General features: G+C 47.8%; 1 protein-coding gene across 2 annotated transcripts in view; it reads right to left on the bottom strand.

The window, feature by feature from the left end:
- The window catches only part of nup98 (nucleoporin 98 and 96 precursor), a 62,859-nt gene that overhangs the window by 28,775 nt on the left and 21,882 nt on the right, over nt 1-12,202 (bottom strand). The window contains exons 8-15 of one of the 2 annotated variants that reach the window (XM_052026002.1): nt 9,870-9,935; nt 7,142-7,305; nt 5,784-5,921; nt 4,767-4,902; nt 3,841-3,933; nt 3,407-3,547; nt 2,734-2,867; nt 1,770-1,960 (exon numbers count right to left, since the gene is read on the bottom strand). In XM_052026002.1, the coding sequence (XP_051881962.1) occupies nt 1,770-1,960; nt 2,734-2,867; nt 3,407-3,547; nt 3,841-3,933; nt 4,767-4,902; nt 5,784-5,921; nt 7,142-7,305; nt 9,870-9,935 (1,063 nt within the window). The remainder of the gene's footprint in view (nt 1-1,769; nt 1,961-2,733; nt 2,868-3,406; nt 3,548-3,840; nt 3,934-4,766; nt 4,903-5,783; nt 5,922-7,141; nt 7,306-9,869; nt 9,936-12,202) is intronic. The other variant, XM_052026003.1, reaches the window with a different exon arrangement.

Genomic DNA, 12,202 nt, shown 5'->3' with positions numbered 1-12,202 from the left:
TGAGGCGCATGGTTTAAGGGATTGGACTGGAATTTCCTGCTCCATCTCTGGAGGTTTCTGCATGTCCAGCAACACCTTGGCCAAAGTATTTGATAATTGGTTTGTGGTCACACGTACCGAGATACAGTGAGAAGCTTTTGTTTGCATGTCATCCAGACAGATCATTCTATACACAAGTACATCGAGGTAATAAAAAGACAAGCAGAATGCAGAACATTGTATTGCAGTCAGAAAGCCCCACTCCCCCAACATTCTCAGCTGAACAGTCAATAGAGGGGAGCTCAGCCACACAGTTCACCCAGAGTGCAAATGGAGGGTCAGGGCCTGAAAGCAGACAGGGAACACTGAGGAGAGAATAAACAAAATTAATTGCATTATAAATCATAGCCCTCCCTTCACCTCACTCTGTAAAGAAGATTTCCAGGAGCCAAGCACGAGTTGCATTTCTCTCCCAGTATCGATCCTTGAAATATAATCACCTAAAACTCTCTGCCAATTAATTCCCCCAAAATTAAGCTTCGTGCTGCTGCCTCCAATCCCACAGGGCTCCTACTTCTCTTGAACAATGTCTGGTGGCTCAACTACTGCACCAGTGTAGAAGTGACGGACAGGTAGAGGCCCTGGTTCATCCAACCTGTCCCACACAATTCCAAGGCTTGCACTCCCCTGCCATTCAAGACCACAATCTTATGGGAAAGGCAAAGTAAAATTGAAACACATCAGTTTGGGAATGAAGTAATCCAGGAAAATCCCCTGACCCACCTGGGGCAAGAGAAGTAAGTTAGGTCAGCCTGGGCCTCAATACCTGCAGTGCCCACCTTGTGCAGCTGATGACCTGTCTCCAGCCAGGGAGTCATCACCCATGGTACAAAACAGCAGCCAGTTCCAGATGTCAACTGTTCTTTGGGAAAGGAGCCACCTTCTAACAACAAACCTCTGCCTGGCCTTGCTCAACTTGAAATGGTGACACCAAGTGCCTCCTGATCCACTGAATTCAAACAAACTGCTCAACTAAATCTGTTCATCATACAAGTAAACTGCAATCAAATCAGCCCAATGTCTGCCCTTCTCTTAAAAGCAGAATGTCAGCATTTTGGTAATGAGAAACACCACACAGGCCATACCCAGGTTATGGATAGGTTCCGTTTTTACAGATGTCCCCAAGTCGATTTTGTCTACAAGTCGGAAAGTACACAAACATCATGCAATACAGTAACCATACTTCCAGTATTGTAACAAATGGCATTGAAGACACGTAGAGAAGAACAATTACTAAAGGTGGAGAGGAAACTAGTTCTACTGTTAATAGGAACGAATGTATGTACGTCAGACTTTCACATTTACTAATATTATGGGATATATGTAGCTGTGACACTTTACTCTGCATCATTTTACCCTGTACTACCTCAATGCACTGTATAGTGAATTGATCTGTACGAATGGTATGCATGACGTTTGTCGCTGTACCTCAGTACAAGTGACAATAATAAACCAATTCAATATGTAGAGGGTGTCCACAAGTCGCGTGTTCACAACCCAAGGATGGCCTGTAATGCAAGTTAATCCAGTGGTCCTTTTCTGCACTCTTTCCAAAACCTCCAAATCATAATTCTCAAATGCATGGCTTTCAGACACAAGCTTCAAAAATTAAACCAATCATTCGCCGAACTCTGCATCCTGCCAACACACTGGAGCATTTCTGAACATGGCTGGGGTTGAGGACCAAACAGTGCCGAGATCACGTAGCTACTCCAGTGGGAAGGTGTTACCTGGGCAGGAAGGTGCCATTGGACAGGGATGTGGGCTCATCGTCGTCCAGTCCATCGAAGAGCTGGGACTTGGTGGATCCTGTAGCCTGAAGGGCCTTTGGCCTCACTCTGGTAGCGGGACGAGGCGTCAGCTTGTAGTGAGTGGGTGTGGTCAGAGCTTTCTGGGCAGCTGGGTTAGTGGGTTTCAATCGCTGCAAAGAAAAATTTGTTAAAATCTGCACTCAATGACCAGTCCATTCATCGCCTTACACTGTGGTCAACGTGAACACTTTCCAAAAACAACACAAAGTAATTCTTTCCCAGTTAACGCTGGTATTGGCTGATGGAGTACCTCCCAGCTCATCATGGAGAGCTGGGGGCATCCTGGAATCAGGCTGCACTATTCCCTCCCCACTGCAGAAACACAGCAAGAGATCAAAACTAATGGCACCCTCCTCCTTAGACTCATCCACTGTGAAGCACATGCCCCCCAATCTCTACAACCTCCCCCACAGTGGCCAGCAGTGGATTCCCTTTTCCTTTCACTCCACCCTTGAGAGCTGACCACTCTCAAAAGGAAAAGAAATCACAGGATTTGGGGAGGAAAAAGGGCAAGGCATCTTTCAGAGAGCCAGTACATGCATCCAGGCTGACTGCTGTTACTGTGCATCATGTGCCAACCTCCTTCCAGGGCCATCACTTATATTGACAGTGTGGTCCATTCCCCACAGATCTGAAAAGTGCTATGGGATTATTTTTTCCCCCTCATGTATACAGATGCTCTTGGGCTTATAGATGGAAACTACTTTTGAGACACAATGCAGTTGACCTGCAGAGAAGCCTTCACATACAACTGATTGATTATAACTGTACCACACCAACTGCACACACACCAGGTATCACTGCGCAGTGATTGTGAATTTACCCCAGAGGCATTTGCACTGGGTGATGTGGCCATGTGCCAGAGGAAACACAAGGGGCTTACCTCCTCTTTCTTTTTGGGATCAACCATAGGGTTCCTGAAGAGTGGGGAGTCTCCAAAGGGAGTGTAGGCCAGAGCATTGAGCTGCTGCTGCAACACTGCCTGCTGTGTGGCAGAGGCATTCGGATCAGTCAGACCTGCAGAGAGCCAGAGTCCAAATCAACACAGAAGGCAAGTAGGTCCATGTTCCCAGAGCACGTCACAACCACAGGACCAATTGCAATGAAGTACATATAATACAGAAACATAGCATGAAATTCAGGCAAAGCAAGATCCACATAACAAAGAAATAAACTAGTTCATTGGTTATCGTTGGGCAAAGACACAGATTTAACAACAAATCAGCCTCGAGCCATGGTAGAAGCAGCTCCAAGGGGCCAAACAGTCTCTTCGTGAACATTCCAAAGTTTCAGATAAGAGATCTCAGTGACTCCAACAAAATTCTTATAAGGTTTAACATGGCAGATGCAGGGATGATGTTTCCCCTAGCTCAAGCTTTTAGAGCCAGAATCCCAGAAGTGGATGGCCATTCAGGGCCGAGATGAGACCATCCTTCACTCAGAGGATAGCAAACCTTTGGAATTCTCTTCCCCGAGGACTGTGGAGGCTCAGTTGTTGTGTGGATGAGCAAATTTAACCAAGTGGAGGTGACATACATGGATGGAGAGTTACTTACAGACAGCTGCTTGAGGTGCCCCAAATCCCACACCGGCATTGGCAGTATTAAACGCTCCTGTTCCAAATGCCCCTGCTCCGAGAGTGGTGCCCAGCTTGGGCTGAGTGCTGCCAAACAAGGAAGTCTGCCCTGCTCCAAGCGCTGGGAAACAAGGCATGCCACAACATTTAGAGGGAGAAACTCTGCAAGCAAGCCCACTCCCCACACACTCAGTGTGCCCGACAGCCCAGTCAGAACCCAGATGAAAGGTCTTGACCCGAAACGTCGACTGTCCACTTCCCTCCACAGATGGTGTCTGAACTGCTGAGTTCCTCCAGTGTTTTGTGTGTAGCTTCAAGGTAGCTGTTCATGCTTTGAAATGAACCACTAGGAAGGGTGGTCAGACACCCACATTTTCCCTTTGCTATCAAAGAACTCTTCACCAAATGGCTCACCTGATCCAAATCCAGCCCCAAGCGTGGATCCAAGGGCTCCAGCTGCAGGTTTACTCCCAAACAATCCTCCTGTCACTGCATTGGTTCCAAATCCTGGGGACCCAAAGTTCACACTGATTAACCTTTCCACTGAACCAAACGGACCCACCACACACCTCAACAACACACACATCACGTGGCCCGAGCCAATCCTGCCTACCCACAGAACACTGGCAGATACAAAGGGAAAGGGATTTAACCTTTCTGGTCCCACCAAGGTATGGGCATTCCAATGGTCCTGGAATGGGGATAAGGAGTGATAATGGAGCAGTGATTCCCCCAGAGAGGCAATGGCAATCCAGATACACCAACATATCAGCACTTTTAAAAGCAAGATGGGTAGAGAACTTCTTTGTAACCAGTGTGTTAATCAAACCCAAATGTTCAGCTCTGGGCACTGCACATCTAAGGAGAGGTGCGCTTTAGTTAGTGGAGTGCAGGTTCTCCAGGATCACAGAGGGGAATTGCTGAGCTCAGTGACTGGACAGCTGAAGGTACAGTTCTCACTGCTCGATGGAACTCGGGAGATGTGAAAGAATTGGGAAAGCTGGAGGGTTACAAGGAGGGAGATTTCAGAGGTAGGAAGGACTGAGTGCAGGGAGAAGGAGAAACTCCACTCCCCCACCCCAAATTATCATGCTGCTGTCTGGATCACACTACATTACGTACAGAGCTAATCAACCTAGACTGGGGAGGAAAAGGAGGCAGGATCTTCAGAGAATTAACAGAAAGGCTGAGGTTTCCAGAGGTATTGGCTTTAGCAGGAACTGGCTGTTTGGTTCCTTTGTGCACGCTTCCAGGTACCCTTCCTGTTATCAGTTTGTTTGGGGGAGGGGGGGGGGGATGCAGGAACATGGAGAGATTAGAGTCCCTTGTTGGACACATACCAAAGTTTGACGTATTGGCACCAGCTCCGATGGTCAGATTTGGCTTGGTGCCAAACAGCCCGGCACCGGCAGTGCCAAAGGTGGATGCCGTTGTGGTCGCAGTGCCGAATCCCGCTGGCTTGTTAGCAAACAGGGTCTGTGGATAGAAGGAGGGGGGGAAGCAGAGGTTCAGGGTTGCAAACAATCAAAGTCAGATCTAACCAAGGTGCACCCTAATTTCTCTCTCAGTTGGTGAGAAAACTGTGCAATGACTGATTTGTTCATCTTAGCCCATCCCGTGACATACTGATTTGTAACCATTAGAACAGTATTTGATGTTCTCACCAACCAATGCTTGGTTCCTTCTAAATTCACCTTGCTCAGCCCTTCTATTCCCTGACACACACACACTCTCCTCTCCAAACTCAAGTCCTCCTGCTCAGTGCTGGTGGTTATGCTGCACGAGTCTCTTCCTGTCCCCCTCCGTCTCCTCCCATCACCATATCCTCAACGCATTGTATCTGCCTCAGCCATTCGCTGTGGGAACAAGCCGCATCACTGAGTAAAGAAGTTCCTTCTTAAATCCTGCTGGATTTATTAGTTATTTTGTACTAATATATAGAGCAAGTAGTTTGGGTCACCCACACTTTTGTCTACATCTCACCCTTCAAAAACCTCCGAGGTCACCTTACCCCACACGCTCTTTTTTTCCGAAGAGCCCTGCTCAATTGCACATTTAAAACCACCATTCAAGCAAATTCATTGTGCACCTTCTCCCCTGGCTGTGTGTCCTTTGCATCATACAACAACCAGATTTTATTCGGTGGTCCCAGCACAGCCTTACTGAGCTCCAATACACTTAATGTGTTTTTCAGTCGACAAGATGATCTCTGTATATTGTTGGTTAAACTGCCTTTTTAATAAAAACTTGAATGATCAGAGATCAGCTGCCTTCACTTGATGCAGGGATGCCTAGAGACTGTGCTCCCTCCCTGAACAGTGAGGAATGTCACGAACCTCCAATCTGCCTGGACTTACGTTGTTGACGTTGGTGAATGCAGCATTGGAATTGCCGAACAGGCCGCCTCCAGCACCAAATGCAGTCCCAGTGCTGGTGTTAGTGTTGGTTCCAAAAATCCCTCCCGACTGAGAGACTTGTGTAGTTCCAAACAAACTCTGCAGGGAGCAGATGGCTAGGTCAGAGCTCAGACAGAAATGCAAAGTTGAATTTATAAAGCACCCTCACAACTATAGATATCCTAAAGCACTGGAGTGCAGTCACTCTAATGCTGGAAACTGCAGCCAGCTTGCACACAGCAGACTTCCACAACTAGCAATGTGATAAGCACTCAATCATTTGTTTAAATGACTCGGGTTGAGAGACAAACATTGGCCAGAACACCAGGAAGAACTCTTTCGATCACAGCCAGATGGGTACTTGGTTTAGCAGCTCATCCACAAGGACAGCACCTCCAATGTCACAGTGCCCCTCAGAACTACCCTGGGCCATTACAGTGGAACTCAAGTTGCTGAACTGGTTTTGACCACCCAGCTCACCTGTGTGCAGTCATTCACCACTCCTCAGATTATGAAGCAGTCCACACCAACAAGACAGATAACATTCAGGCAAGGCTGATGAGCAGCGCTCACACAACAGAAGTTCGGCCCAGAGTCCTTGCCAACCGTCAAGCACCCATTCGTATTAATCCCATTTTATTCTCCCCCAATCCCATCGATTCCCGAGACTCTACCACTTCGCCTGCACACTAGGGGCAATTTACAGTGATAAATTAACCTATCAATCTGCACACCTATGGCATGCAGGAGGAAACCAGAGCACCCAGGGAAAACGTGCAAACTCCACACAGACAGCACTGGAGGTTAGGATTGAACCCAGTGGCTGAAGCTGTGAGGCAGCAGCTCTAACTGGCACTGTGCTACCTGGGATATTTCCGTCTCCAACAAGATGCCACCTACCCTTGATATTTACTGGGATTACCATGGTTCCCAACATCCTGGAGGTCACCACTGATCTGAAATTCAACTGACCCAGCCAAATAAATATAGCAGCTACCATGCTAGGTCAGAGGTGATGTCCTGCATTGAGATTCACACCTCCTGACACACCAAATGTTTATCACCATCTAAAGGCACAAGTCAGGAGCATGACAGACATTGGGCGGAAGGGCCCGCTTCCATGCTGTACGACCATGAGTCTAACACTGTGCCTGTATGATCCTCTCCCAGTGAGACTGCTTTCCTCTTCATCCTACCTAATTACATCACTGCGTTATTGTGAGGACCACAAGCTTAGCCTGCACGATGCCGCCTTGGGCCCGAGGGAAGTTGAAAGCAGGGACAGTCAGAACCAATGGCAGCTGTCCTGAAGATCTTACCATGCTGCTGGTGTTGGGCTGCCCCAGTGTGTTGGCAGTGCCAAAGCCAAAGCCAGTGCTCTGTGTGGTGGTGGCCAGTCCAAAGGGCTTGGTTCCAAAGAGGCTGCCAGTGGGCTGTGCCTGTCCGAAGAGGCCTCCAGTGGACGTGCCAAAAGAACCAGTACCTGAAAGACAGACACCCCAACATCAGTGAAGAGCAGTAACTGCACAAACAGCATCAGGGGGAAACAAATAACAGCCACAGTTTGGAATGAAACCAGAAGGCCTTGCAGCCCAAGCCTGTCCCACCAATCAATGAGATCAGGACCCACCTGAGACCCAATGCCATGCACCCACCTTTGCCCCATTTCCCTTACTAACATCAACCTCCGGTTTAAAAAGCAGCAGCAATTGCTGTTTGCACAAGAGTTCCAAACTTCTACAGACTCACGTGCAGGTATTCCCCAACATTCCACTCTAAAGACCTTGCTCTGATTTTCAGACGAAACACAAAGCAGCCAATGAGCTCCTACTGGACGTCAACTTTCATCCGGTCACCACGATGTGCACTTGCCCAGACAACCATCAGTTGTCCCCACACCTTCAAACTCGACTCCACCCTCAGCCTGATTGGAGTCTGGGCACCTTGCATAAAGAATGGACAATCCTGTCACCAACACACAGTCATATCTAGACTGGAGTGTGGAACTACAGGACGGACTTTCATGATGAGGCTGGTCATTCAGACCCAAGAAGAACTCTTCACCAAGGGTTGAAAATATTTTAAAATACTTTACCCTAGAAGTCTGTAGATATTCAGTTGTTGAATACATTCAAGAGAGATTTTCAAACACTGAGAATCAGATAGAAGGAAATCAGGAGGGCAAGGTACAGGATCAGCCACCTTCTTACCAAATTGTAGAGCAGGTTTGTGGGAACAAACTGCCCATTCTTGCTGCTTCTTGTAACTTGTTTCTCCAAGCCTAAACCATTTACAATTCAGAGGGTTCACACTCTACAACGCTCAGCACAAAAGGAGTATACGAAAAGGTACAAAATCGAACTCAAGCTCTAAATAATCTGGCAACAGTTGAGTAAAAGTATATCTGCCCAGTCAAGTTAAAGGGCACCCTTAGCCAAGGGGCATCTAACATACTGTAGAACCTGTATCCTTGGGGAACAGGAGGCAGGGCAGAGTGACAAGTTCAGAGGGAGGGAGGATCAGGGTAAGCCGAAGTCACCTACAAGCCGGCATCGTAGCAAAGCAGTGTGGACTGCACGGAACAGAAGAAACCACACCCACCAGGCTGGTTACCGTCCTACCCAGGAACCTGCTCCCTCTTCCTCAGTTCGTCAGAAGACAGTACAGATCTGGTTGGGACCAGTTTGAATCCTTTTAGGTTTGCAATCAATAGTAAATAGATTACGGCCACAACCACTCTAAACCTTCCTCCACCCTCTGGAGGATCCGTGCTCCGAGGCTGTGAGTAACTGAGGTCCCTCACTACAAGTCTGTGGAAATGCCTGTAAAGCCCAAAGTGAGTGAGCAGCACGGTCAAAGCTTCACCACCACCTGCAGGCATTCAGGTTGGACATTTTCCACTGTCCATTCACCAAAAAGTTGTGTTGTAGAACGAAAGAGCACAGGAGGCAGCCATTCTGTCCATTAAGACCCAGAGTCTTTGAAAGGTTATCCATTTTTAATTAGAGAGGCTTGCCTTTTGAAGGGAAAGATTCACACATCTGTAACTTTGGTGATACACTGGACTAAAATGCTAGAAAATGCAAATTCAAATCATTGGTCTGGTCTACATCCAAGTTCAACCCCACATTGACCGCCAAGCAGATCGGTGTGATAACAGCTCAGGGGACAACCAAACAAGGGCAACAAAGGCTGGACATGCAAGAATTAACACAAGTTGTTCAAAGCTGTTGTATTTCCTATTAGTCAATTTTAATTCCTTTATCACCGAATGGTTACAGCAGAGAGGGGCATTCAGGCAATGATGTCACCAGCTCTCTAGTTTCACACATCAGCTCTGTGGCCTTGCAAATTTTTCTCACCCATATAGTAATCCACATCCTCTCTTGAAGGCCACAATGGGACTCACCTCATTTACAACTGGAGGCAACTCTCCACATCTATTTCAGCTCCCCATGGCCTGGACTGAATCTCGCTCCCCATGCAGGTGGCCACCACGCAATTCATTTGTTTCTGAGAGAGTTGTCACACCATTCATACTCAGCTTCCATTTCCCTGACCACTTGCTTGCTCCAAAGCATGGAGTTCCTTCCCCCGTACACCAGCACAGCCACTTCTCGGGCCGGAAGCATTGCTGATTTCCTGCTTTCGTTCGACAGAACAAGCAGCAGAGCTGCGGAAAGGGACGCAGAAGGCAAGTTTGCAGAAGGAGTGCAGGGGTCACCAAGAGGGTGGAACTGTTTGACCCATAGGAAAGGAGGATGAGGAGAGATGGGGCTCTGCTGCAATGCAGTCACAGTTGAACAGCCTGTCATTGAGACTCTCTGACAGCAGGGACTGTGGATAAAATGGAGATCAGTGGGTACCCCTGTAGGAGCAAAGAAGCAGATGTTTTCAATCAAGGATGCAAATCTGGAGCAGGATTCTAGAAAGCCCAGCGAGATCAAGCGATAGCATTGACTTCCTGGAAAAAAAGTTGGTCGCTTGGCTATCAACTGAGCTATTACCCGCGATCTCAGCTGCCAACCTTAGCAGGAGTGTCCCTACCTGTTTTCTGAAGACTGGACCCACAGCCTGCTCCCAGCAAACCCACTTTCGAAAGGAGCCCAGTGTCTGAGGAGAGGAAGTCACTCGTTCAATGTCTGATCTTTAAAAAGCTACAACACATCTGAAGCGTCAACAAGGGGTGGTCCAGCTACAGCTCTGGGTCCCATGGGTGCGGGGCAGGGCTGACCACCAGTGGCAGCTATTCTGAGGACCAGGAACAACAGCCAGAGCCTGAAGAGTCACACCCTTCAGGCATAAAGAAAACCAACAACTTTTTAAAAATCTATGAACCCAAGGCACGTGCATTTTTTTTATTGGAAAAGAACAATATCATTCCTAAAGTGACTAAGTGCAGATTGGGAATCCAAGTCCAGCACATCTTGGCAAAGGGCTATGTTGTGGTTACTGCACCAATAACCCAGAGGCCAGAGTAATCCAGAAAACAAGAGCTCAGGTCTCTTGCTGGCAGTCAGGCAATTTGAATCCAGTTAAGAAAATCTGGAAGGAGGGGTCCAAGTAACCATGAGCCTGCCATCTGCTCCCACAAGCCTGTTGCCCCATTCAGATCATGGCTGATCCACCCCTTCAAGTTGCCTGATGCCTCATCCCATTTCCCAAACATCTAACAATCTCAGGCTTGGATATACTCATTAGCTGGCAATCCACAGTACTCCAGTGACTTCCAAATAGTCACAAGCTCTGCATTGGAAATTTCGCCCCATCTCAATCTTGAGAGCATGCCTTCAGGTTCTGGACTCTGTCGAGGAAACACATCTGCTCAGCATCCACTGTCAGAATTCTGAGTGGGACCATCTCCAAATGAGATTACCGGTCTTTCTTCCCCACCCCACGATTTTACTCAAGCTCTCCTCATCCCAGGAATTGATTTATTGACTTAAAACCATTCTGATGCCAAAGCAAGTGTGCTCCTATGTAGTTGCACATGGTATTTTAAGTCAGTTCAGAACAAACCACTTCTTGTGTGGCAAACCCCCTCACTCTGCAGTAAAGGCTAACACACTGGGTATAGGAACAGAATGAGGAGGAGGTTAAATGCGTGGTTGAGGGATTGGAGTAAGGAGCAGGGATTCAGTTTTCTGGATCATTGGGGCCTCTTTTGGGGCAGGTATGAGCTGTTCAAAGAGGACAGGCTGCAATTGAATCCCAGAGGGACCAACATACTGGCGGGGAGGTTTGCTAAGGCTACTGGGGAGAGTTTAAACTAGAATTGTTGGGGGGTGGGATCCGTACTGGCGAGACTGGGGAAGAGGTGTTTGGCTATCAAATAGAGGAGGCTGTAAGTACCATAGGCAGGTGATAGAGAAGGGACGTGTTCAGACAGGCTTGAGATGTGTCTATTTTAACGCAAGGAGTGTTGTGAACAAGGCAGATGAGCTTAGAGCTTGGATCGACACTTGGAGCTACGATGTGGTGGCCATTACAGAGACTTGGATGGCTCCAGGGCTGGAATGGTTGATTCAAGTGCCGGGTTTTAGATGTTTCAGGAAGGACAGGGAGGGAGGCAAGAGAGGTGGGGGAGTGGCACTGTTGATCAGAGATAGTGTCACAGCTGCGGAAAAGGTGGACGTTGTGGAGGGATTGTCTATGGAGTCTCTGTGGGTGGAGGTTAGGAACAGGGAGGGGTCGATAACAGTGCTGGGTGTTTTGTTTTATATAGGCTGCCCAATAGTGACAGGGTTATTGAGGAGCAGATAGGGAAGCAGATCCTAGAAAGGTGTGAGAATAACAGAGTTGTTGTGATGGGGGATTTTAATTTCCCAAACATCAATTAGCATCTCCAGACAGTGAGGGGTTTAGATGGGGTGGAGTTTGTTAGGTGTGTTCAGGAAGGGTTCTTGACACAGTATGTAGATAGACCTACAAGAGGAGAGGCTGTGCTTGATTTGATATTGGGTAATGAAGCTGGTCGGGTGTCAGATCTCTCAGTGGGTGAACATTGGCGGGTAGGATTAAGGAAAACTCCAAGGTGTTCTACAAGTATGTGAAGAGTAATAGGATGAAATGCGAAAGGATAGGGCCTATCAAGTGCAGCAGTGGGAAAGTGTGTATGGATCTGGAAGAAATAGCGGAGGTACTTAATGAATACTTTACGTCAGTATTCACTACAGAAAAAGATCTGGGGGACTGTAGTGGGGACATGCAGCAGCCTGAAAAGCTTCAGCATGTAGGTATTAGAAAAGAGGTGGTGCTGAAACTTTTGGAAAGCATCAAGTTAGATAAGTCGCCAGGACTGGATGAGATGTACCCCAGGTTGCTGTGGTAGGCGAGGGAGGAGATTGCGGAGCCTCTGACGATGATCTTTGTGTCGTCCA

Source organism: Pristis pectinata, chromosome 11, assembly GCF_009764475.1.
Source record: "Pristis pectinata isolate sPriPec2 chromosome 11, sPriPec2.1.pri, whole genome shotgun sequence".
NCBI classification, from domain to species: domain Eukaryota; kingdom Metazoa; phylum Chordata; class Chondrichthyes; order Rhinopristiformes; family Pristidae; genus Pristis; species Pristis pectinata.
This window is presented reverse-complemented; position numbering and strand designations above follow the sequence as displayed.